The sequence below is a fragment of the Mustela erminea genome, chromosome 6 (genome assembly GCF_009829155.1).
Source record: "Mustela erminea isolate mMusErm1 chromosome 6, mMusErm1.Pri, whole genome shotgun sequence".
NCBI lineage: Eukaryota > Metazoa > Chordata > Mammalia > Carnivora > Mustelidae > Mustela > Mustela erminea.
The window spans coordinates 20,933,631-20,961,219 of record NC_045619.1 but is presented as its reverse complement, the minus strand read 5'-3'; the positions used below and the strand labels follow the sequence as shown (position 1 = coordinate 20,961,219).

At 36.1% G+C, this 27,589-nt stretch overlaps 1 protein-coding gene across 3 annotated transcripts in view; it reads right to left on the bottom strand.

Moving 5' to 3' along the window:
• Positions 1–27,589, bottom strand: part of UHRF1BP1L (UHRF1 binding protein 1 like) — a 107,095-nt gene that overhangs the window by 25,445 nt on the left and 54,061 nt on the right. For all 3 annotated transcript variants that reach the window (XR_004286676.1, XM_032346650.1, XM_032346648.1), the window contains 8 exons: positions 20,648–20,830; positions 19,952–20,070; positions 15,069–15,210; positions 10,618–10,811; positions 7,501–8,999; positions 7,149–7,324; positions 2,369–2,508; positions 1,529–1,679 (listed from right to left, as the gene is read on the bottom strand). Coding sequence is in view for 2 of the 3 variants with exons in the window: in XM_032346650.1 (XP_032202541.1) it covers positions 1,529–1,679; positions 2,369–2,508; positions 7,149–7,324; positions 7,501–8,999; positions 10,618–10,811; positions 15,069–15,210; positions 19,952–20,070; positions 20,648–20,830 (2,604 nt within the window). In the remaining variant the exon portion in view is untranslated. The remainder of the gene's footprint in view (positions 1–1,528; positions 1,680–2,368; positions 2,509–7,148; positions 7,325–7,500; positions 9,000–10,617; positions 10,812–15,068; positions 15,211–19,951; positions 20,071–20,647; positions 20,831–27,589) is intronic.

Genomic DNA, 27,589 nt, shown 5'->3' with positions numbered 1-27,589 from the left:
AAAAACAGTATTTACTTGGAGCAGAGATCTTAGTCAAGACTCATTCCTCTCTTCTACCTTTTATGCCATGAAACTATTACATAAAGGTCTTCCTATTAAAGAACTCCAAAATCCACACATTATAGATAACCAAAAACAAACAAAAGCAAAAACAACTTTGCAATTTTAATTGGTCATGTCAGAGTAACAGCAGACATAAACCGCAGATCAATCCTTGTTCATATGGCTTATCGTTTGAAATGTTCAAACTAAACCATTTTTTTTCTCCCTTTCCTTTTATCCCATTTCCCTTTGCTCCTTTCTTTTCCTTTGTTTTCTTCCTTTTTGTTTTTAGTTTATCTATAACAGCCAACTGAGACAGTTGAGAAAAATAAGGCATTAGCACTGACTATACAACCCATACATACTAGGCATTTCAAAATGATTTCTTCAGTCAGGAACAACACGAAACAAACTAAAAAGACATGGTACCAAGTGACCCATAAAAATAAGCAAAAACTGAGCAACTGGACATAATTTAAGAGTGCACAATTTGAAGAGTGTTTGGGTTGGGAATAGAAGAGTCTAGGTTTTGAAATTTCTTTTGTCCACTAAGAAACCTTTCCAGTTATATATTTAGCTTCCTCTATTGTACAAAATTCTTGCAATTTTTTAACAGATACATTGTAAACTGCAAGGCCTATACATAGAAAAAAGCCAGGAGACAATTTTTTCTATGATGCTGGTTTAAAGACAAATGGCACATTTACCTGCAATTCCCAGATGTGAGGTGATAGATACTTATTTGATATCATGCAGGACTATGTATTTCAACATGTTATGTATCAGATTTAGCATTCTGTATACATAGCAAAGAAAAATATTACAGCTCAGTGACTTTTTAAGACTTAAAAAACTGAACACTGTCATTTCAAATGCTTAGGAGAACTATACTAATAAATCAGTTTCTTCGAATGACTGAAAATCACGAGTGATAACTCCATATAAACTTTGAAAAAAGGATGGTTTTATGTGGTTTCCTCTTCATACACTCCATGTTTTGTTGTTCACAATTCTTTTTATTCAAGTGAATGTGCTGATCTTGGAACGAAGGATCATGAGAACATGATACATGATTTTTTCCAAACACCAAGTATCATGCTAGATTCAGGAAATGTTTTGCTTATAAGCAAGATAATGGAATATAAAAACTGACATTTATTCCAGCATAGAACTAAGTTTGACATTCTAGGATTATCTTATTCTTTTCATATAGAAAAGAGCTCAGTTTTTCTTAAACCTATTATATCAAAGAATGAGAAGACCAAAAAAGATGACACTTAACCAAACAAAAAGAAGTTAGAGAATACATCTTCAACACATATTTCTAATAACAATCAAAATACTTTATGAAAATAATCTAAAAGAAATCTCTTACATTATAATAAACAAATATAATCTTCCTTGAATTCATTTATACCAAAGATAAAACTGCTAAGGAAACATATATATAAAAAACAAAAAAGTTTAAATCATATTAAAGTCTTACCTAATGGACGATTACACAGGTAATGCCGAAGACTGATATTGCCTAACTGATCTGGTGTCACTTGGTCCACTTGAAGACAGATTTCCATATCTTCCCCTCGGATGTCAATTTCCCCATTAACACCAGTAATTTTAAACACCACAACTGACATCTAATAATGATTGCATAAATAATATTAGCATACCAAGCAATTCAAACAAAATTTAAGAAATGACACAAGAAACTACTATAACCTCTAAAAACAAAATTGTGACCTATTACAACAGAAAATATACTTTTGACCAAGAAAACATGGTTATACATTACAGTGACAAACTTCAGCTTCCTTTCTTCCTATTCAGTCAAGAGAGAATTTTTTAGGTCACAAAGATTAATTATATGACATTTCTGTATGAAATTATTTTCACTGAAGGTTGAACATATTTTCTAAGTCATCTGTAAGAACATTTCACTAGGTGGGAAGGGCTTAAACCAGTAACATACTTATTTTGTATAAAGTTCCTCATAAGGACTGACTACTATCAACCATCAAACTTGTTTCCCAAAATGTATTTAAATGGAACAATAACAAAGGTCAAAAAATAAAAGATGGAAAAAGACAGAAATTCCCTCCTCAGTACCAGAAAAACAGATTTAGAGAAGTGAAATTCAGAGGAAAACAATTCAATAAGAAGGAAGGAAGCAGTTTCAGGAGTAGAGAGAGCAAAGTGAATTACTACTACTATGGAAATTCACTTTATATATTAATGTCTTGAAATGTGCCCATATTAAATATGAAATAAAGGTAAATCAGCCTTGTGGCTGGCATTTCTCTTCACAAAATCTCTCTGAAATGATTACCAGGTCTTGATTTTCTTGAGCACCCTCTGAATTTGTACTGATGGCATCTGGAGAGGTTTCACCAAAATTCTGTAGATTTGCACTAGCATTTGCACTCTCAGCAAGGTTCTGGTAATTTGTAGTCACATTCTTTTTAATACCTAAAGTAATAAAGAAACTAACAAATTAAAATCAGTTTTACACATGATTTATCTAATCAATATGGGGCATCCCTTCAACTCTTTCTCAAGCAAAGGCTTATTTAAAACATAATAGGCAGGGGTGCCTGGGTGGCTCAGTGAGTTAAGGCCTCTGCCTTTGGCTCAGGTCATGATCCCAAAGTTGGGCTCTCTGCTCAGCAGGGATCCTGCTTCCTCCTCTCTCTGCCTGCTTCTCTGCCTACTTGTGATCTCCGTCTGTCAAATAAATAAAATCTTAAAAAAAAAAAAGATAATAGGCGGGGCACCTGGGTGGCTCAGTGGGTTAAGCCTCTGCCTATGGCCAGGTCCTGATCCCAGGATCCTGGGATTGAGCCCCGCGTTGGGCTCTCTGATAAGCGGGGATCAGAGATCCCCGCTGCTTCTCCCTCTCTCTCTGCCTGTTGGGCTCCTCGCTCCTCCCTGCTTGTGTCCACTCACTCTCTGGCAAATAGATAAATAAAATCTTTAAAAAAAAATGATAGGCAAAGAAAAATTAAACTCTGATTAGCTAGCAAATATTAAGAAATAATGTCCATAAAAAAATGTTAGAGATACTAAAGCCCTAGACTTAGTATGAAAAGAAATCTAAAACGCTGACCACTGCTTCCTCATTGCTGGCAGAGTGCTAGAGTAGCAGGTTCCTAGTCAGCCAGCTTTCGCCTCTGCAGGCCATCCTACTTTGAACAGTCCCAGTTTAACCACTTCATTTCCCCTTTCAGTAGCCTACAATAACTTCTAATTCTCATCTACATGAAGTTAATGCCACTACTACCAATGTGATCATCCTCCATTCTTACCTACCTGTCTTAATTTCTCAGTGTGCTGTATCTCATTATTTCTCAAACTCTATGGTCAAAGACAATCTTTAAAAAATTCTGTGCCCATCACAGACCAATACTTAAAAAAAAAATACCATAAAAATGAATTACTAGAAAAAGTGCATTGGAAAAGTGCAAGTCTTAGCGAAATAAGCCAATCAGAGAAAGACAACTATCATATGCTCTCCCTGATATGAAGAAGTGGGGAGGCAACGTGGGGGGCTTGGAGGGTAGGAAAAGAATAAATGAAACAAGATGGGATCGGGAGGGAGACAAACCATAAGAGACTCTTAATGTCACAAAACAAACTGAGGGTGGCCGGGGGGAGGGGGGAGGGGGGAGGGAGAGGTGGTGGGGTTATGGACATTGGGGAGGGTATATATGCTATGGTGAATGCTGTCAAGTGTGTAAACTTGGCGATTCACAGACCTGTACCCCTGGGGCTAATAATACATTATATGTTTATAAAAAAATTTTTAAAATTATTAAAATAAATAAACAAATAAAATAAAGTACAAGTCATGACACAGCCTCAGTTTTTAAATTATTATATAGTTAACCCTTTTAACTGTGTGAATGCTAGGGGTGCTGACCTCCCATGCAGTCAAAAATCCACATATAACTTCTGACTCTCCAAACACTTAATTACTAATAGCCTACTATTGACTGAAATCTTAATTATAAATTTATTATAAATTATAAACAGCCAATTAACCTATGTCACATGTTATATATATTATATACTGTATTCTTACAATTAAAAAAAGTGAAAGAAAAGAAACATTTTAACACAAGGAAAATACATTTACAGAACTGTGCTGAATTTATTGAAAAAAAAAATCCACATATAGTGGATCTGTGCAGTTCAAACACATGTTGTTCAAGGGTCAACTGCATTTATGACTACACATTCAACTCCTAACTCAGTGCCTGGAAACACAGTTGGTGCTCTATAAATCATCTACTGGAAGAAAACAATGTTTAAAGCCACCAGGGAAAATACATATAAATACAATTCCCATTTCACAGAGGGCTCTTAGAGGGTAAGAAGGCTTCCCTGATGAAACACTATATAAACTAAAGTGAAAAAGAGCATTCTAGGCACAGGTACAAAGATCCTGAGGTAGAAAAAAGTTTGTCATAGTGAAGAAACAGGGAAGAGTGCATTTAAAGGAGTAAAGTGTACTACAGTACATCTGAAGTATAACAAACACATGGGTGAACAGCAGAACCAGTTAAGCTGGGGCCGTATCATGCAGAGCATTGTCAATAATGTTACGGTTTTTAAACTTAATGCCTTAAAGCCGTGAGAAGTTATCAGAATTAAAATGGGGATGAATGTGATAGTATTTACATTTTTGTTTGTTTGTTTGTCTGAAGTAAGCTCTACACCCAGTGTGGGGCTTGAACTCATGACCCTGAGATCCACAGTCACGTGGTTTAGACTGCATTAGCCAGGCACTGTGGTAATTACATTCTTAAGAGTCTGTGCCTACAGAACAAAGAATGAAGTATAAATTGACAGGAACAGAAATGGGAAGATAGTTAGGAGCCTGTGGTGGGAAGGCAGTCCCACTACATGTTTGTTCATAATTATGTATATATATTACAAAACATGTATACACATGCATATCTACACACATGTGTTGTATGTACATATAAACATACAAATATGTATACAAAAACACACAGAAAACCATCTGCTAATATATATACAAAAAGTTGATGACAGTTATTTCTAGAGTGGGTAACAGTATCAAGGGCAGAGTAAGGGTGGTATTAGTGACACTTTCAATTTTTATTTCAGATATTTCCATAATAACTGATTTCTTTATAATGAGAAAGTATTCACATATTTTTTCATATATTTCTTATAAAATTAAAACAAAAGAACACAAAAAAACAAGAGTCTTGGGCGCCTGGGTGGCTCAGTGGGTTAAGCCGCTGCCTTCGGCTCGGGTCATGATCTCGGGGTCCTGGGATCAAGTCCCGCATCGGGTTCTCTGCTCGGCAGGGAGCCTGCTTCCTCCTCTCTCTCTGCCTGCCTCTCTGCCTACTTGTGATCTCTGTCAAATAAATAAATAAAATCTTAAAAAAAAACCAAACAAAAAAAAAACAAGAGTCTTTTCCTAATGTAAATGAATTCCTCTGACATAAAGAAAATCATCAGGGATCAGGGAAATTATTAAAAGCTCATGATACAGGGGTACCACAGTGGCTCAAGTGGTTAGATACCCGACTCTTCATTTTGGCTGGGGTCATGATCTCAGGGTCATGAGATTGAGCCAGCCTGCAGCCCCACGCTGGGCTGCATGCTGGGGCTAGAGCCTGCTTGGGATTCTCTGTCTCTGCCTCTCCTTTTCCTTTTGCCCCTCCTACTGCTCACATGCACGCTCTCTCAATAAATAAATAAATAAAATCTTTAAAAAAGAAGTCATGGTACATTTTCATGTCAATTTAATACAGACTTTAAAAATATTTTCAAAGGAGTTTAAATGGTATTAGAAAATGATGAAAAATGATAAAAAGCAGGTTAAAAAATCATATATATATACCATGACACCAAATACATACGTATATGAATATATACACAGAGTCATAGAATAAATGATGGTATTTCCAACTGCGGGAACTTTGGGTTATTTTATCTTCCAAATTGTAGTTGTCTGTATATATTTTCCATGTTTTCTATATTAAGTGGCAGTCCCTTTTATTATTTAATTTTTAGAAATAATAAGGAAACCACTGATGCTTTCTGAGAACAGTGAGGGATATTTTCTATAGGAACACTCTTTTTAAAGTATATTTTGATCATAAAGCAGAAATCTGCTAAGGTAGGATTTTAAGCCATAAAGGGGACTGGGGAACTAGGCGACAGAGCTATCTGTGAATCTAGAATAGAGTTCTATGACCCGTGTCAGTACCTCTTCTACACATATGGTAATCATTTCCAAAGTCTGGGGATCTAGTATAACATACTGGTTGGTTAAAAGCTTAGGCTCTTGGGTCCATCTAGCTGATTTCAAAAACTGCCCCTATTTCTTCCTGACTGTAAGTTTCAGTTTGTGAACCTATGAGCCTTTCCTTACCCTAAGCTGTTTTCAACATCATCAATAACAGGCTTACTATCCTTCATTCACAAAGTAATTTGTATTTACCTATGGTCTCTTCTACTTCAGTATCTAGCAATTAATCTCTAGCTGTGGCCCATCCTTTCATTCCTGTTCACAAAGGCCCCAATGTCTTAGTAATAGGAATACATTTAATACTTTCTCAGTCATTCCCAGTGGTCTTTACTGGGGCATTAGTTGCCTCTGAGTAAAATGGGGGAATCATGTTGTTCCACCATTCATAATCGTGACAGAATACTTGTTATGGAGATGAGCAGATCCAGTCTAGAAAAATTCCAGTCACAGGACGAACATAATTGAGAATTCATCAAGCAAATTAAGCCCATCTGACCAAAATTTCACATAAAGGAGTCTCTATGACAAGAGGCTAATAGCATTCACGTGGTTTGCTTTATGCTCTAAATGACTATAGACAAATAACTGCTGGATGTGGCCATAAAAAAGAAGCAACAGAACAACCATTAGAAAGTTAGGTACAATACTCTTTGTAGTACATAGTACTTGTACATTGTAGTATATAGGTATGTATGTGTGTAAATAAAATAAGTTTTGGGGGGGCTATAAGTTATTATTGGATAGAATTAAAAATACTTAAACATCACTTCTAAGATTTGTATATTTATTATGAATTCTTAAACTTGTATTGCTTTACCTTTTTCCAAAAATATATGAGTATCACTTCCATCACTTTCCAACAACTGTTCTTCCAATATCATACTGTCAAGTGAAATGGTATCTAATGAAGTCTGTGAGGAGCTTCTCTTCATGTTCTTATAAGAAACACAGAGTGGAGCCACACTGGGTGGGATACGGTCCTTAGGCTTTCCACTGTTAAGAAAATTATTAGAAAAACATCATATAAAACCCATTTATATTTAGGTGTTAACTCTAGCAATGCCTTATTTTATGATGAGGTTTTCTGTCCAAAAACAAAATATGCCTCCCACCACACACATATGGACAGAAAGCCAAAAATCCCCCAAATTCCAAAAGTATGTTGTTACCTTAAAGATGACTGAGATGTAAATGTTCTAACAGTGGGTGCTTCTTCTTGATTGATTTCTAGGTTCTCAGAGACTGAAGCTGTTTCTGGAAGCAAATCTTCCGCTTTAAAGACTGACTCTATGGTTTCATGTCCTCCACTACTTAAACTGTTTGAAAGTATGTTTTGATTACCATCATTATCAAAGGAAAGCAAATTTGAATCTTCTCTGTGGCTTAAGACACCATTTGAACCTGTATAAGAGGAATCCTTTCTGTCACTTGTTTCTGATCCAATTTCTCCTGATCCACTTTTACAGATAATTCCACTACTTTCATCTTCACTTATCTTCCCTAAATTTTTATCTGATATACAATCCGGAAAAGAAATACCTTTTTGCAGATTTGTATCACTAGCTGATTTAAAAAGCAAAGGATCCTTCAAAGGCACATGGCTCAGGTCAACACTCATAGATCTGTTGTCCGACATGTGATTAGCAGTTACACATCTAATTTGATTTACACCACTACTAACTTGTTTCCTTTTTGAAGACAAAAGTTCTCCATTTTCTGTAGGCAAATAGTCAGGAACCGTTGGGCTCACACTTTCAGCAACAGGAGACTTGAGAGTATTTCCTTGATCCACTGGATGTAGCAAAAGAGCCACTTCTGCACTTTTAAGTAAAATTCCAATACAAATGGATGCCTGACTAGCAGGAGTGCCCGTCACAGCTTCGACATCTTTCCTTAAGTTCTCCAAAAGCAGAATAAGGGACTCATGGAGGAAAAGCAAGAGCAGATACTGGTAGTGATTGATCTGCATACTGACATGTCTATGAATGTGAACCAGGACGTGAACATCTGCATCTGACGATGAAGAGGTAAATCTTAAAAATGTATCAGAAGGTTTCTGACTACCATTTGTCAAGGGCTCAGATTCTGTACTGTAATACTCTTTCAAGAGCTTTTTCCGCTTCAGTCGGCCAGTCAGATCACTAGATTCACTCTGTGATGTATTTAGAGATACCTGATTACATGACTGTAGCTCTTTTTGTGACACTGCATACCTTGTTGGTTGGCAAATCCAGATGGAAAGAGGGAAAGAGTCTACAAAATTTATTGGTCGCCCTTTTCCACTCTTTGTCCCTTCATAATCAATCCAAAATTGAGAAAAGTATACAGCCCAAACATCTGTGGCAGCAGAAGTTTTAAGAGTGTGTTTATTCAACTTGGGAGTAATATTTCCTTTATAAACTTCATGCATTTTAGTATCTTGTTCATGGGCATGTCTCTGGAAGATTGGGTGCAAAAGATTAAAATTGTCATCAGATTTGGGGAAGCTGGTATTTGCTTTACTGAAAAAATCACAATCTTTAAAGTCCTGAAACAAAGCTTCTAGATCAGAATGTCGACAATTTGGACAATGCCTTGTATTTGTGGCAATCATTTCAGAACTCTGAATAGAAACTGCATGTGGTTGATCTTGATGACATTCAGATTTCATTTCAGAAGGAATGACAAACTATAAGAGAAAAAATATTACTCTAACTTACAAATCCATATATATGTCTTGAAGATAAAATAATCACAAACATAATTTAGCTCAGGACTTCTTTTGAGTGTTTCCCCTCAAAATACTACTTTCCTCCAGACATAAAATATTAACTCTCTCCCACCAAGTATTTTTATTAAAGCAAGTAAAAGGGACTTAACTGATTAACCACTAAGAAAAAAAAAAAAAAATTAAATAAAAAACCATAAATAATGAATAGTGGACCTAACATACATGCATATTTGCATACAACATATCACAAAACCAAATAAAATTTTTTGTTGTTAAAACAAAAAAGTGAAGCTAAATTAAATAAGTATTACTAAAAGCTTACTATACCCTAAGTATGTAAGTGCTAAGCTTGGAAAAAGGAATTTTTTCTTAGGTTATTTTAAATCCAAGAGATTTGGAGGATGACCGGATGGGTAAATAGAATGACTAGAGAGATGTCATTAGAATGACTTTTTTTGGGATAAAACTATTAAGAAAATAAACTTAAAAGGATAGGCCAAACTATTTGCTAAAATAATTTTTCAGAAATAATTAACCTCAGTCCTCAAAATATTCACATCAAAGAGTTCAAAAGGACTGGTTTTAAAACTGTGCAAACTGAGAAAGTGTAAAGATCATTACAAAACTGTCTCAGTATAACTCTAAGTGTTAAAAAAATGTGTTTTTTATACTGAATACAGTAAGATCTTTGAAAAGATCTTTAAAACATTTCTGTGATGTATGAGTTTTATTCATAACCTCATTTTAAGAAGAAAATTAAAGGTATAGAAATATATCTTTAAGAAAAGAAATTAAGGATATAGAAATATAGAGTATAAGCAACACAACTAGAAACTGAAATTTTTCATCCATGTCCAAGTCTTATCCTATTTACTATACTATACTAGCTGTTTTGTTTAAAAAAACTTCCCTCCTGTAGAATTGAGATATCCATGGGAATCAGATTATCAACTACTTGGCTGTAATACAAAGCAACTTTCTATTATCTTTGGGTATCAGTAGCAGAATGACTGTGAAAAAATTAAACACAGATCTAACTTACTAGTTTTATTATATTAATTACCACTTTTGAAAGAAAAATTTTATCCAGTCTAGTAAGAAGTAGGGAAACAAAATCACAGATTTAAATTTTATTTCGGCTTACCACCAAATGGATGAGCGGTGACAAAATAAAAGAAGGCAGAGAAAGAAGGGGGAAAACAGTCTCTTAAAGCTTCTTTAAATGAAAATCAAAACTGAAATTTCAAAATCAAAATTAAGATTACAATAAAGTCGATTTATATTTGAGCACCCATCTTAAATCCTGGAAATTCTAAAGCTATTAATTTCTCTAAAAACAGTTTTGTGGGGTGCCTGGGTGGCACAGTCCATTAAGCATCCAACTCTTCGTTTCGATTCAGGTCCTAACCTCAGGGTCATGAGCTCAGGCCCCACACTGGGCTCTGCACCCAGTGCAAAGTCAGCTTGAGACTCTCTGACACTGCCCTCACCTCTGTCTCAAGTAAATAAATAAATCTTTAATAAAAGAAGAAAAGAAAAATAGTTTTGTTGTTACAGCCACTTGTTTATATGGTACCTTTAGCATTAAGCCATCAACTCGAATATCAACATGCTCATCAGATTTTGAACTGTCATTCAACTTGTATACAGCCATAAATTGATTAAGACTCTGTTTTAAATCCAAGAGAAATTGATTTAACCACAGAATACTTCTTTCATCCACAGTAAACTGTAGTGCATTCAGTTGGCTATAAAGGTTGGCAGATGGAACTGTGGAGAAAAAAAGTTTTTTTAATTTTTACTGAACAGGTAGTCTAAATCTTCCCTGAGAGAAAACATTTTTAACAACATTTATTCTTTTTAAATTAAGATAGTATGGTTTTGAAATTTTATTAAAAAAAAACAAAGTGACAAGTGGATGATAGGAAACATTTTTAGGTAGATAAAACAAGATTTTTCTGTTTCACTAACTGAAAATATATTACTTAAACTATCTGTATGAATACAATTATTGTTTAGATCTCTTTTCCTAATGTTATAGTTCCTTACCTTCTTGATGAAGTATCACATCAAAGTTTTGGTCCTTAATCAGATAGTTCTGTAAGGACTTTTACCATATGCATACAATCCAAACCTTCTAAAATAAGAGAACCAATGACTAATACCTTATGAAAGTGGTAAACGAGGCAGATCTCCTTGAGAGTCCATGTACTTTTATTCTCCACTTAATCCTAACCCTAGAATAGTGCTTGGTGCAAAGTAAAAGCTCAAGTAGCTAGTAAATAATAAAAAGAATATATACTTTTTCATAGTGCCCCCCCCAAATATTAGAATGCTCAGGGGTTGGATAAATGTATTCGTGCTAATTTATATTAAATAAAATTCACAATTATAGTATACATCACTTCCTGAAATCCCTTTTTTATACCCTAAAAGCCATTATTATTTTCAGAGCATCTTTATATTTTAGAGCATTTCTTATTTATAAAAAATCTTTTATTCTAAACATTCAGACCTACTTACATTTAGTAAAGCGAATAGCCTGCATATCTAGAACTTTTTGACAATAATAATTTAGGAAAATAAGCCCATGGTATAGGATATTACTAAAGAGACAACATTATAATTATGTCCTGAATAGGACATTTTTGGCATTCCATTCATTCATTTATTCATTCATTCCTTCATTTTCTTTCAACAAAGATTCACTGAACACCAACTACATTTTGTGTATGGTGCTAAGCACAAAGTAACAAAAAGTCTGTAGGTTTTTATTCAAGACAGACACAGAGGCAGAAAAACTGCAATTCAAGTCCAACAGATACAGCCAATTGGGATGTGGAGGTGATTGTATTTGCAAATAGAAAGGCAGTGGGATGCTAAGGAGATCACATTGCTCTCTAGAAGGTAAGAAGAAGCACTCTCAAGTATACACTGAAAGATGACATCTACAGAGAGGACTCGGGAGTAAATGTAGTCCCCAAGGCTACAGTAAAAAAGGAAAGAAGAACCCGGGCTCTGCAGATCTGGGACAGAGAAAGAAATCTGGTGTACTAAGCAGTAGAAAAATCCACACGGTATCTAACAGGGGACTAGTGAAATAGGATATTATACAGTTATTAGAAGTATGTAAAATAAACCTGTAGAAACCTGGAATATGCTCACATCAAGGGGAAAGGACAGGATAAAAATAAAATATATAAAAGAAACACATATATTAAGAACAGGACTAGGAACACGATACTTATCGTTATGGTCTGAACTGTGTCCCCTCAAAATTGATATGGTAATAAAGTTCTAACTCAGGGTATCTCATAATATGACTATATTTGGAGATAGAACTTTTAAAGAGGCAATCATAGTAAAAATGAGTTCACATGGGTGGGCCCAGTCCAGTATGATCAGTATCATTAGGAAACACACTGAGGAAAGACCATGTGAAAAGACAGAAATCTATAAGCCAAGAAGAGGTCTTTGAAGAAATGACCTTGCTGACACTTGATCTAGAACTTCTAGCCTTAAGAATTATGAGGAAATACATTTCTTTTGTTTAAATCACCCAACTGGGGCACCTGGGTGGCTCAGTGGGTTAGACCTCTGCCTTCGGCTCAGGTCATGTTCTCAGGGTCCTGGGATGGAGCCCCACATTGGGCTCTCTGCTCAGCAGAGAGCCTGTTTACCTTCTTTCTCTGCCTGCTTCTGATCTCTCTCTCTGCGTCAAATAAATAATAAATAACATCTTAAAAATAATCACCCAATCTATGGTACTTTGTTATAACAGCCCTAACAAATTCATACACTCATGTTTTAGCAGAAGTCATCTCTAAATTGTAGCCTTGGGAGCAGTTTTTTACTTTTGGCATTAAAAAAATATATTACATTTACAATATTTAAAAAGTGATGTATTTTTAAAGTTGGGTAGCTTAACAAAGAGATGAAATATCAGGGCTGAAAATGGATCTTTGTACATGAGGAATGAACATACTCTATTTTTGTGTATGCTTGAAACTTTTGAATAATGAACAGTTAAATTAAACACAGTTAAACACAACCTAGCAAATCCACTCCTAAGAATCTATGGGGCTATGGTTTAAATTGCTGAGAAAGAACTTTATATTTTTATCAGAAAAAATATATGTATTATAAAATGAGATTATAGTCCTTTGGCACATGTTAACAAAACTGATAGAAATAAATAAGCCTAGATTAGAAATCAGAAATCCTTGTACTACTTAAAGAAAACAATTATTTGTGAGAGGTGAGGAGGGCTGGAAATCATGGGTAGACAAATGGTTGTAAATATCCTAGGAGGGCAGTGTAATATAGTTGGAAAACGGGGGGAAGACACATGCTTGAGTTTCAGCTGTGCCATCTTACTAAAGTGCTGAGCAAATGTCATAATTTCCTTGTTTTAGTCAGGAAGGTAGAAAAGAGAAACAAATGAGAATACACAAAAGACTGCTGAAAAGCATGAAGATGGTAAAAATTAGATCCTAAAACTTTGGCACAAACAAGGATTAATGGTTATCACATAAACAAAAAGGTATCACATAAACAAAGGCAAATTTTAGTTTGCGGAATTCCTGGATGATCTGAGACAATAGTATACAAATTTGCCATTCAAAGAATACAAACATATCATTATTTTAACTTTAGTACCCCCAAATAGCTTACAAATAAAAATTCACATAACTTAAATTGTTTCTAACTAAAGACAAGGGCCAAAGGTTATCCAAAGTATATAGCTGTGCACAAAAAAACAGCAAAAAAAAAAAAGTATTTCTCTATAGCGAAAAGAATAACTCCATTGTTAATTTTTCAATGAAATATAAAGTTTCGGGTGCCTGGGTGGCTCAGTCAGTTAAGCATCTATCTTCAGATCGTGATCCCAGTAGGATCAAGTCCCCATCTGGCTCCCTGCTCAGTGGGGTGTCTGCTTCTCCCCGCTGTTTGTGATCTCTCTCTCCCTCTTTCCCTCTCTCTCTCAGATAAATACAATCTTGGGGCAGGGAGGGCAAATACAGAGTTTTATATAGCTGAAATATAAATAGGATTTTACTAAAGGGAAAAAAATGACCTTATTCTGCAAATAACCTAACTTTGCTAAATTCTTTCATTTAATAGCTAATAAGTAAAGAAATGAGTCAAACCTCTGGGATAAAATGAAGCATGAGTTCTACATGATTCCCAACATCAAGGATGGTATAACCTCATGCACCGGGTGGCTCAGTTGATTAAGTGTCTGCATTCAGCTCAGGTCATGATCTTCTGATCCTTCAAACCCTGCCTTGCCTCAGGCTCCTTTCTCAGTGGGGAGTCAACTTCTCCTCTCCCTCTACCCCATCCCCCCTGCTCATGAAATCCTTAACACTCTCTTTCACTCTCTCAAATAAATAAAATATTGTTTAAGAAGATTTTTTTTTTAAAGGATACTGTAAGCTAGTAAGAGAACAAAATATGAATAATCAGAATATGTAAAAAATGCTATACTATGCAGGCTCCTAGACGCCTCAGTCTATTAAGCCTCTACCCTCTGCTTAGGTCATGATCTCAGGGTTTTAGGATCAAGCCCTGTGTGAGGCTCCCTGTTCAGCAACTGTTCCCCCAGTTGTGTTCTCTCTTTTTCACTCTCTCACCCACTCTAATAAAACCTTTAAAAAAAAATGCTATACTACAGTTATATACTAAGTACAAAGACAAGTAAAGAACAAGGGACTTTTGTTTCTTTCTTCACGCTTATAAAACTCAAAACCTGTGGCGCCTGGGTGGCTCAGTGGGTTAAAGCCTCTGCCTTTGGCTCAGGTCATGGTTTCAGGGTCCTGGGATTGAGCCCTGCATCGGGCTCTCTGCTCAGCGAGCAGCCTGCTTTCTCCTCTCTCCCTGCCTGCCTCTCTGACTACTTGTGATCTCTGTCAAATAAATAAAATCTTTAAAAAAATAAAAATAAAAATAAATCAAAACCTTAGGAAGAAAAAAACAACTTCCTAAGTAATGGACAAGTAATAAAAAAGCAGGAAACTCTCTTACTTGGAAAATCTTTTCCATCTGGGTAGTAATATTCTGTGAATTCTATATAGACAGCTGACATTTCTTGTGGAAGATACAGGGATTTCTTATTGCAAGAAATCATACTCTTGGGGGAAGAACGACACTGATCTGCTGTAGAGACCTGAAAACAAATAATTAAACACACTGAAGTCCACTGAATAAAAGCCCTTTCCAAACAATTTATGCCATGTGAACATCACTTCAAACTCCCAAAACTACTTCAAATAATTTGTTAATTTCCAATGCAAACTTTATTTTTAACTTCACATTAAATTATTTTGGTAATACCAATCAGCTATTCGAAAAACTATAACCTCTTAAAGGCTCTTATAAAGGCTTATCATATCAACTCTTTAAAATCGCCCTTGCAAACTTATTTTGAGCCATAAAAAATCAGAGTATTTCTATAACAGAAGTAAATGGAATAGTCAGAACACAGATCCAGGTCCATAAGAACAGACCGCTTCCCTGGTGTGTATTTACATTAATACTTTATTATAATTTATTATTATGAAAAATAATGTAGCCATATACAGAGTTTCAAGCTGGGATAATAAAAAAAATTATGGAGATAGATAATGGTGATGATGTGGTGATGGCTGTACAACTCCGTGAATAAACATGCCAGTGAATGTGACACTTAAAAATAGTGAAATGCATCAAAACATTATGTTGCACACTTGAAACTAATGTTATGTCAATTATACCTCATTTTTAATTTAATTCAATTATCCAACATACAGTACACCATTAATTTCATAGGCAGAGTTCAATAATCCATCAGTTGTGTAGAACACTCAGTGCTCGTCACAACACATGCCCTCCCTAATGCCCATCACCTAATAACCCATCCCCCCATCCATCTCCCATCCAGCAACCCTCAGTTTGTTTCTTAAAGTTAAGTCTTTCATGGTTTGTCTCACTCTCTGATAGCTTCTCATTCAGTATTCCCTCCTTTCCCTATGATCCTCTGCTCTATTTCTTATATACTTCTTATATTCCACATGCGAGTGAAAACATGTAATTGGCGTTTCCTGAGTTATTTCCCTCAGCATAATACCCTCCAGTTCCATCTACCTCAATGTAATTGGTAAATATTCATCCTGATGGCTGAGTAATAGTCCACTATATATATATATACCACCTCTTCTTTATCCTCTCATCTGTCAACGGACATCTTGGCTCTTTCAACCATTTGGCTACTGTGGACACTGTTGCTATGAACACTGCTGTGCCCCTTCGGATCAGACCATATTTCTATCTTTGTGGTAAATACCGAATAGTGCAATTGCTGGGACATACGGTAGCTCTCTTTTTAACTTCTTGAGGAACCTCTATACTGTTTTCCAGGGTGGCTATAGCAGCTTGCATTCCCACCAACAGTATTAAGAGGGTTCCCCTTTCTCCACATCCTTGCCAACATTTTTTGTTTCCTGTCTTGTTAATTTTAGCCATTCTGACTGGTGTAAGGTGGTATCTCATTGTGGTTTTGGTCTGTATTTCCTTGATGCTGAGTAATGTGGAGGATTTTTTCATGTGTCTCCCGGCCACCTGATGTCTTCTTTGGAGCAATGTCTGTTTATATCTTCTGCCCATTTCTTGACTAGATTATTTGCTCTTTGGGTGTTGAGTTTGATAAAAGTTTGTTGTGGGCACTGCTAACAAGGCCCAGTGCCTTGTTAAAATGTTTAGCAACATCACTGGTCTCTACTCACTATTTGTCAGCAGCAACCCCTTCTGGCTGTGACAGCCAAAACTGTTTTCAGAAATGGCCAAATAAATGTCCCCAGGGGGTAAAATCAGCCCCAGATGAAAACCACTGAGTAACATAAAAATAAATTTATATATCAGAATAAACTATGACAATTCACACATGACAACACATATCTGAAATCATTTTTTTTTTTAAGATTTTATTTATTTATTTGACAGAGATCACAAGTAGGCAGAGAGGCGGGCAGAGAGAGAGGAGGAAGCAGGCTCCCCGCTGAGCAGAGAGCCCGATCGGGACTCGATCCCAGGACCCTGAGATCATGACCTGAGCCGAAGGCAGCGGCTTAACCCACTGAGCCACCCAGGCGCCCTGAAATCATTTATTTAATAAGAATATTATACATTCTGTTGTTGGTCTTAAGGATTGTAATATTAGACCATGTTTTATGACAGCCTGAACAATATAAATGGGACAATATAAAGTTAGCTATGAAGATATATTCACAAAATAGCCAATACTTGAGAGTTCAATAAGACCAAAAAAAAAAAAAAGTATTTTAAGGTGCTGGGTGGTTCAGTGGGTTAAGCCCCTGCCTTCAGCTCAGGTCATGATCTCAGGGTCCTGGGATAGAGTCCCGCATCGGGCTCTCTGCTCAGCAGGGGGCCTGCTTCTCCCCCATCTCTCTGCTTGCCTCTCTGCCTACTTGTGATCTCTCTCTATCAAATAAATAAATAAAATCTTTAAAAAAAGAAAGAAAGAAAGAAAAAAAAGACAAAAAAAAAAGTATTTTAGTTTCTTCCACTAAGAGCATTGTGTAATAAGGAATTTGGCCTTCAAAGAGAGGTATGCCCTTTATCCCTGCTTCTGGGAGATAATTCTAAATTCAACTGATAGTTTGTGCTTACAGTGATTAAGAGTGGGGCTGGCCAGATCTGACAGTCTTAGTAGGCTTTAGAAGGTGAGGACTTTGGGTAACCTGGTATTAATCCACATACAGATTGAGTTCATCTACAAGGATAATACTTAATGCATATTGTTACATATCCATGCCAGGAAGCTATCATGTCCTGAGGACAAGGAGTTTCATATTTGGAACCCTCCTAGTCAATTCAGGTTCTCTTTCTATGGCTAAATCCAATTTATATTCTTTCCCTGTAATAAATGTAATTCTTAATATAAATGTGTTTCTTAGTATAATTTATTTCAGTGAGTTCTTTGAGTTACTCTAATTCTTTTTTTTCATCCAAAAGATATTTATTGGATTAATTTTTTTAGTTTTTTATAAAAATGTAATGTATTTTTATCCCCAGGAGTACAGGTCCGTGAATCACCAGGTTTACACACTTCACAGCACTCACCATAGCACATACCCTCCCCAATGTCCATAACCCCACCCCCCTTCTTCCAACCCCCCTCCCCCGAGCAACGCTGTTTGTTTTGTGAGATTAAGAGTCACTTATGGTTTGTCTCCCTCCCAATCCCATCTTGTTTCATTTATTCTTCTCCTACTCCCTTAAACCCCCATGTTGCATCTCCATTTCCTCATATCAGGGAGATCATATGATAGTTGTCTTTCTCCGCTTGACTTATTTTGCTAAGCATGATACCCTCTAGTTCCATCCACATCGTCGCAAATGGCAAGATTTCATTTCTTTTGATGGCTGCATAGTACTCCATTGTGTATATATACCACATCTTCTTGATCCATTCATCTGTTGATGGACATCTAGGTTCTTTCCATAGTTTGGCTATTGTGGACATTGCTGCTATAAACATTTGGGTGCACATGCCCCTTCGGATCACTACATTTGTATCTTTAGGGTAAATACCCAGTAGTGCAATTGCTGGGTCATAGGGTAGTTCTATTTTCAACATTTTGAGGAACCTCCATCATGGTTACACCAGCTTGCATTCCCACCAACAGTGGAGGAGGGTTCCCCTTTCTCCGCATCCTCGCCAGCATCTGTCATTTCCTGACTTGTTAATTTTAACCATTCTGACTGGTGTGAGGTGATATCTCATTGTGGTTTTGATTTGTATTTCCCTGATGCCAAGTGATATGGAGCACTTTTTCATGTGTCTGTTGGCCATCTGGATGTCTTCTTTGCAGAAATGTCTGTTCATGTCCTCTGCCCATTTCCTGATTGGATTATTTGTTCTTTGGGTGCTAAGTTTGCTAAGTTCTTTATAGACTTTGGACTCTAGCCCTTTATCTGGTATGTCGTTTGCAAATATCTTCTCCCATTCTTTCAGTTGTCTTTTGGTTTTGTTAACTGTTTCCTTTGCTGTGCAAAAGCTTTTGATCTTGATAAAATCCCAATAGTTCATTTTTGCCCTTGCTTCCCTTGCCTTTGGCGATGTTCCTAGGAAGATGCTGCTGCGACTGAGGTCGAAGAGGTTGCTGCCTGTGTTCTCCTCAAGGATTTTGATGGATTCCTTTCGCACATTGAGGTCCTTCATCCATTTTGAGTCTATTTTCGTGTGTGGTGTAAGGAAATGGTCCAATTTCATTTTTCTGCATGTGGCTGTCCAATTTTCCCAACACCATTTATTGAAGAGGCTGTCTTTTTTCCATTGGACATTCTTTCCTGCTTTGTCGAAGATTAGTTGACCATAGAGTTGAGGGTCTATTTCTGGGCTCTCTATTCTGTTCCATTGATCTATGTGTCTGTTTTTGTGCCAGTACCATGCTGTCTTGATGATGATAGCTTGAGTTACTCTAATTCTTGAATCCACAGGTAGTTTAGGGTAGACTCCTGAACTTACAGTTGCTGTCAGAAGTCTTGTGAGGATTTGGCAGTCTGCAGGACTATGCTCTTAACCTCACAGTTTGGTTAATTCTGCATAACCATATAAACAAAAATTAATGAACTGACATTTTCTATCCTTTCTAGTTTAACTATTTCATAAAACTGGTCAGGATGAGGGGTTTTTGTTTGTTTTTTTTTCTTTTTAAGTAGGGTTCACACCCAGCATGGAGCCCAATGCAAGGTTTAAACTCATGACCCTGAGATCAAGATATGAGCTGAGATCAAACCCAGGTGCCTCTGTTCAAGATACTTTTATTAAATAAAATGGTGACATGAGTTTATAAGAGATTCTTGCAGAAGGTATTTATCAGAAGATCTAATTAAAACACAAGGCATACCTGGTATATATTGAAATCTGCAAGTCTAACGACAACAGAGCTAGACATTAACTTAGCTTTGGACTGTTGAGATAATACTGAAGATGTTCTGGAAGTCCCTTTCAGAGCTGAGTCTTTCTCTGTGGGAAATGAAAAAACCTTTCAATTTATTGCAAAATTATTTTTATAACAATCACTTTTTAATTATTAAAACAGCTACTATTAATTATTAAAATAGACATGAACTCAATTTGTCAAACAAGATAATATATGTGAAAATACTTTATATATAAACTGATGGAATAGAAGTTATTGCAATGATTCCTCTTTATTGTGTGTGAGTATTCCTTAAACAATAGTCATACTTACATCACATTTAAGATATTCTTGTAAAATAACTTTTACCTGAAATTCTTGTTTAAAAAAGAGAACTATTAGCCATTTAACAGTCTCAAAGATTCCATCTGGATATTATTCTTATTGATCATATTAATTTTAAAAGTGCTTTGGTCCATAATCCTATGGTCTGGATAAGGTTCAGAACTTTTAGATATCAATTATTAATTATTAAATGTTAATTATTAGATATTAATTATTAAATATTAATTTATCCACAGAAAATATCATACTATGATCACACACACACACACAAACACACACACAGGCACAGACACTTAATACCAGAGGAATGCCATAATGTTGTTATAGGTAAAATACCTGTTTGTGTGTGCTGGGGAGAGGCATGTGTTGGGGATTTAGGAGGTGAACCTACATTATGATCCTTTACAGCCTGCTTAAGCATTTCAACGTTGCACTCAAATTCATGTAACAACTCGTTGGCCCATCCATTTTTTGTTTTGGTTGCATCACTAAAATACATCCAATGATTACAACTATCTCCTGTAAAATGAATGACAGGTATTTCGCTGAAAAAATGCACAAAATTGATTTATTTTATTATAGCCCCGAATGAGATTTATTCATTTTCCAAGGGAGACTTTCTCAAGGGAGCAGCCTTTAAGAGCTTTTATAAGCCTACAAGAGCTTTTAATCTGCCTAGAATGTAGGAGCAAAACATTCAGAATACAGGAAAAGAATGTCAAAAGCAAATTGTCTAAAAGGTTTCTATCAAGACCCTCCACTGGTAGAACAACATTCGAAGTTTCAGATACAAATAGTACTGCTGGTCAACCTTCACTGAATGCTCAACTACCTGGCATATCTCCACTACAAAGAACCCCAGAAAATGCTACCACAAAAAAAAGTCCTTTCATCAAAAATTTGTTATAAAATAGTGGCTAAAACCTATCCTTAAAATGATAAAATAAAGACTATGAAAACACTAAAGACCAATTAAATATTTTAAGATAGACATCAGTCATAAAGACATAGATATATCTATACCTATGTAGATTTTTTTGGAAGAAAAATAAAAGATCAGGATTATTAGGTTTCTCTGTAGCAAAAACTGAGAAAAGTAATATGTACATAAAAGGGTTAATAAAATCTTGATGACTAAGAATTTTACCTCCCAAAATAAGAGTTGTTTCGGTAGTAAAAGAATATTTTATGTATATGTAAGTAACTTACAAATTAGGAGAATAGAAGTACAAGATAGCCTTCTAATAAAAATCAAAACAAACATTACTATCTTTAAATTCTATCAGGTACAGACAGAGAAATAACAAAGAATAGGAGATGGAAATTTATGAATATCACTTTCATAAAGTCCTGAAAAATACATTATACTTGCTTTTTCTTATTTTTGTGAATTAAAAAAAAAAAAAAGCCACACATCACCAAATAGCAGATTGGCATAAGGTCAAATTACTTAATTTGGCCATAAATATATATACTTCTTGTTTTTATTATTTGGGAGAAAAAGCCTATCAATATTCAACTATTCAAAAGCATATTATGTATTACTTCTCGGGCTTTTGGCTAAGATCGAGTAAAAAAAAGTCTATTAATAAAACTTAGATAATACAGAAAAGTTAAAAAAAAAAGTTCCAGGAATCTTCTTACAATGCAGCTGAAATTACTGTTATATTTTTGCTACATATACTTTCTTGATTTTTCTAATATGCTAATAATATACTAATTTTTAAATTCAAAACACATCAATAACTTACTTTTGCCACAATGAAAAAAATAAAATAGCATAAACTATGTCTTCCACATTCTGATTTTAGATTTTAAATCAATTATTTAGAATACTGACAAATGCTAACAATTAGGTTACAATCAAATCATCCTAAGTAACCCAGAAACTGATCTCAAGACTGGCAGAATGCCACACTAAAGGAAGAGAAGAGGCCACACTGAAGGTAGGAAGTGTGGTGACATGATTTGGGAGAGAAAGATCACTGTGGCTACTGTGTTGGGGTGGGAGCCAAAGTCACAAAGAAGGGTGAGAGACAAACTCACACACAGGGGAGCACATGGGGAAAATGAATCCCCATAAGCAGATGACTTGGAAGGCAAGAGGGGCCGAATTTCATGACTTTCAGCAATCAGAAACGCTTAAAGCCTGGAGTTCTGAAGGTCAGCATGCCTGGCTGTGGAAAAGCTCAGAGGAGACTGAAGCAGCTCTTGTAAAGAAGACAGGCAAACAACCCACAAACATACAGCATGGGAACAGCAGTCTGAAGAGCACCTGAAGCATGCACTAGGGAAGTTATTCACTCACCTCAGATTGCGTCCTAGAGAGAAAGCATTCATGGAGAGACCCCTCTGGCAACAAAGGAACAGGCTAGCACCACTTAGTGTTACTAGCACCTCCCACGCCCCCCAGTAGAAGCACAGGGTCACCTCTGGGAATCAGCTTACTATGGACATTCACTACCTAACTTGCTTACACCAAACCTTCCTCCACACACTCCAGTGAAACTGCCCCTCCTACTCACACATGCCTCAATCCCAGTGTAGTGGACCCCCTCCCTCAGAAGACCCGTCCAAATCCCTGCTCACTCTGCATCACCCTAAATGGGAGTTTTGAAGAGTCTCTGTGGCTCTGCAGCCGTGGCAACAGGTCTCATTTCACAAGGAGACCAGAGAATACTTAGCTAAAATGCTCCATATTTAGGCCAGGGATAAAACACTGCCATCAAAAGGCAAAGAGAGCCTCTGCAGACAACTGGCCTGATGGATAAAGCAACAGGAAACAACAACAGAGCATTCCCAGAAGCACAAGGACCTGGTGAACAGGGAAAAACAGAAAGCAGGGCACTCTAGGACCTCTTTTTCATAAAGCTATTACCCTCAAGAACAGAAGACACAGCTGATTTTCCTAACACAGAGAAACAGGCACAGAAACTTAGACAAAACGAGAAGAGAGAGAAATTTATCTCAAGTGAAAGAGTAGGACAAGGGCACAGCCTGAGAGCTAAGTGAAACAAATATAAGTTACATCTCTGATAGAGAATTTAAAGTCATAATTATAAGTAGATTTAATGTAATTAAAGTTAATGATTATTCACTGGACATGAGAAGAGTGGAAGGCATGAGTAAGACCCTTAACACAGGGATAAGGAATGACATAGTAGAGATAAAAGGCTCAGTGAATGTAAAACACACCTGGTAGAATAAGCAGCAGGACAGAAGAAGCAGAGGAACAAATTAGTGATCTAGAAGCAGATTAATGGAAAGTAATCAAGCTGAACAAAAGAGAGAAAAAAGAATTATCCAAAATGAGAACAGACTTAGGGAACTCAATGATTCCATCAAACACAGTAACATCAAACATAGTTTATAGGAGTCACAGAAAAAGAAGAGAGAGAAAAGGGGCCAGAAAATTCATTTGAAGAAATAAAAGAGGCAACCCTCTTGGGTCCCCTCCCTCTTTGGGAGCTTTGTACTCTATGATATTCAATAAACGTTACAATCACTCAATAAACTCTGCTTTTGCTGCCCACCAAGAAAAGAAAGAAAACAAAACAAAACAAAAGTAAGGAAAAGAGAAAAGAAAAAAGAAAAGAAATGAAAAAAGAAAAATAAAAAGACAAGGCTAAAAATTTCCCTAATGTGGCAAAGGAAACAGATATCCAGATCTGAGAGGCACTTTCCAAGTACACATGGAATATTCTCCAAAATAAATCTCAACAAATTCAAGAATGTTGAAGTCATACCATGAACCTTTTCTGACCATAAAGCTAACTAGAAGTCAACTACAAGAAAAAATCTGGAAAGATCACAAATACTTAGAGGTTAAATAACATGGTACTAAACAATGAATGAGTCAACCAGAAAATAAAAGAAATAAAAAAGTAAATGGCAACAAATGAAAATGAAGATATAAGGGTCCAAAACCTTTGGGATGCAGCTAAAGCAGTTCTAAGGGGAAGTTTATAGCAAAATAGGCCTACCTCATGAAGCAAGAAAAATCTCAAATATACCACCTAACCATCAAAAGGATCTAGGAGAAGAAAAATGAACAAAATCCCAAACCAGTAGAGGACATAATAAAGATAAGAGCAGATATAAATAATAAAGAAACTAAAAAAACAACAGAACAGATAATGAAACCAGGAGCTATTTCTTTGAGGGGAAAAAAAAAAAAAAATCAGTAAAATTGATAAACGTCTAGCCAGACTTAAAAAAATGAAACTAGACTCAAATAAAATCACTAATTAGACAGGAGAAATACCAACCAAGACCACAGAAATACAATTATAAGAGAATATTATGAAACACTATAGGCCAACAAATTAGACAACCTAGAAGAAATGCAAAAATTTCTGGAAACGGGGCGCTTGGGTGGCTCAGTAGGTTAAAGCCTCTGCCTTCGGCTCAGGTCATGATCCCGGGGTCCTAGGATCGAGCCTGGCATCAGGCTCTCGGCTCAGCAGGGAGCCTGCTTCCTCCTCTCTCTCTCTGCCTATTTGTAATCTCTGCCTGTCAAATAAAATAAATAAAATCTAAAAAAATAATAATAATAAAAAAATTTAAAACTTCAAAAAAAATCTTTAAATTTCTAGAAACATATAAGCTACTAAAACTGAAACAGGAAAAGAAAATTTGAACAGACTGTTAAGCAGCAAGGAAACTGCATCAGTAATAAAAAAAATTCCCGACAAACAAAAGCCCAGGACCAGATGGTTTCACAGGCAAATTCTACCAAACATTTAAAGAAGAGTTAATACCGGGGCGCCTGGGTGGCTCAGTGGTTTGGGCTGCTGCCTTCGGCTCAGGTCATGATCTCAGGGTCCTGGGATCGAGCCCCGCATCGGGCTCTCTGCTCCGCAGGAAGCCTGCTTCCCTCTTTCTCTCTCTCTCTCTCTCTGCCTGCCTCTCTGCCTACTTGTGATCTCTGTCTGTCAAATAAATAAATAAAATCTTTAAAAAAAAAAAAAAAAAAAAAAAGAAGAGTTAATACCTATTGTTCTCCAAACTACTCCAAAAAATTAGGAGAAGGATAAAAAACCTTCCAAATTCATTCTATGAGACCAGCATTATCTTGATACCAAAACCAGGTAAAGATACCACTGAGAAAGAGAACAATAAACCAATATCCCTGATGAACATAGATGCAAAAATTCTCAACAAAATATACTAGCAAACTGAATTCAACAGCACATTAGAAAAATCACTCACTATGAATAAGTGGAGATTCATTCCTGGGTTGTAATGGTGGTTCAAAATTTGCAAATCAATCAATGTGATATACCACATCAAAAAAAGAAAGGATAAGAACCATACAATCATTTCAACAGGTGCAAAAAAAAAAACATTCAACAAAGTACAACATCCATTCATTATAAAAGCCCCCATCAAGGTAGGTTTGGAGGGAACATACCTCAACATAATAAAGGCCATATATGAAAAACCCAGAAGAACATTATCTTTAATGGGGGAAAAACTGAGAGCTTTTCCCCTAAGGTCAGGAATAGAGCAAGGATGTCCACACTCACTACTTTTATTCAGCATAGTACTGCAAGTCCTAGCCACAACAATCAGACCACAAAAAGAAATAAACATCATCCAAATCAGCAAGTAGGATGTGGAACGTCTAGTATTTGCAGATGACATGATACTACATTTGGAAAACTTGAAAGACTACAGCAAAAAACTGCTACAACTGATGAACGGATTCAGTAAAGTCACAGAATAAAATATCAATGTATAGAAATCTGTTGCATTGTTATACAATAATGAAACAGCAGAAAGAGAAATTGAAGAATCAATCCCATTTACAATTGTCCCCAAAACCATAAGATACCTAGGAATAAACCAATCAAAGAGGCAAAGGAACTATACCCTAAAAACTATAAAATGCTGACTAAAAAAAACTGAAGAAGGGCGTCTGGGTGCCTCAGTCAGTTAAGCAGCTGCCTTTGGCTTAGGTCATGATCCCAGAGTCCTGGGATCAAGTCCCATCTTGGGATCCCTGCTCAGCAAAGAGCCTGTTTCTCCCTCTCCCTGCCGTTCTGCCTAGTTGTGCTCTCTCTCTGTCAAATAAAAAAATAAAATCTTAAAAAAAAAAACCTGAAGAAGACACAAAGAAATGGAAAGACATTTCTTTCCATATAGGGCCTCTGTCCTTTTATTGGTTTATTCCTAGGTATCTTATGGTTTGGGGGGCAATTGTAAATGGGACTGATTCTTTGATTTCTCTTTCTGCTGTTTCATTATTGGTGTATAGACATGTAACAGATTTCTATACACTGATATTTTATCCTGGATTAGAATAATATTGTTAAAATGTTATACCATCCAAAGCCTACAAGTTTAATGCAATCCCCATTAAAAAACAAACGTATTGGGTGCCTGGGTGGCTCAGTGGGTTAAGCCGCTGCCTTCGGCTCAGGTCATGATCTCAGGGTCCTGGGATCGAGTCCCGCATCGGGTTCTCTGCTCCGCGGGGAGCCTGCTTCCTCCTCTCTCTCTCTCTGCCTGCCTCTCTGCCTACTTGTGATCTCTCTGTGTCAAATGAATAAATAAAATCTTTAAAAAAAAAAAAAAACCAAACGTATTTTTCTCAGAACTAGAACAAACAATCCTAAAATTTGTATGGAACCACAAAAGGCCTCGAAGAGCCAAAGCAATCTTGAAAAAGAAAAGCAAAGCTGGAGGTATCACAACTCTGGACTTCAAGTCATATTACAAAGCTGTAATCATCAAGACAGTATGGTACTGGCACAAAAACAGATAGATAGATTAATAGAAGAAAACAGAAACCCCCAGAAATAAACCCATAACTATACGGTCAATTAATTTTTAACAAAGGAGAAATGACTATCCAATGGGAAAAGAACAGTCTCTTCAAACAAATGGTATTGAGAAAACTGGACAGGACCATGCAAAGGAAACAAATTGGACCACTTTCTTACACCAAATACAAAAATAACTCAAAATAGATTAAAGACCTAAATATGAGACCTGAAACCATAAAAATCCTAGAAGAGAACAGGCAGTAACCTCTTTGACATCAGCCACAGCTACTTTTTTCTAGATACATCTCCTGACACAAGGGAAACAAAGGCAAAAATAAACTACTGGGACAACATTAAAATAAAAAATTTTGCCCAGCAAAGAAAACAATCAACAAAACTAAAAGGTAATCTATGGAATGGGAGAATATATTTGCAAATGATTTATCTAAATTAGGATTAGTATCCAAAATATATAAAGAACTGACATAACTCAACACCTAAAAACCAA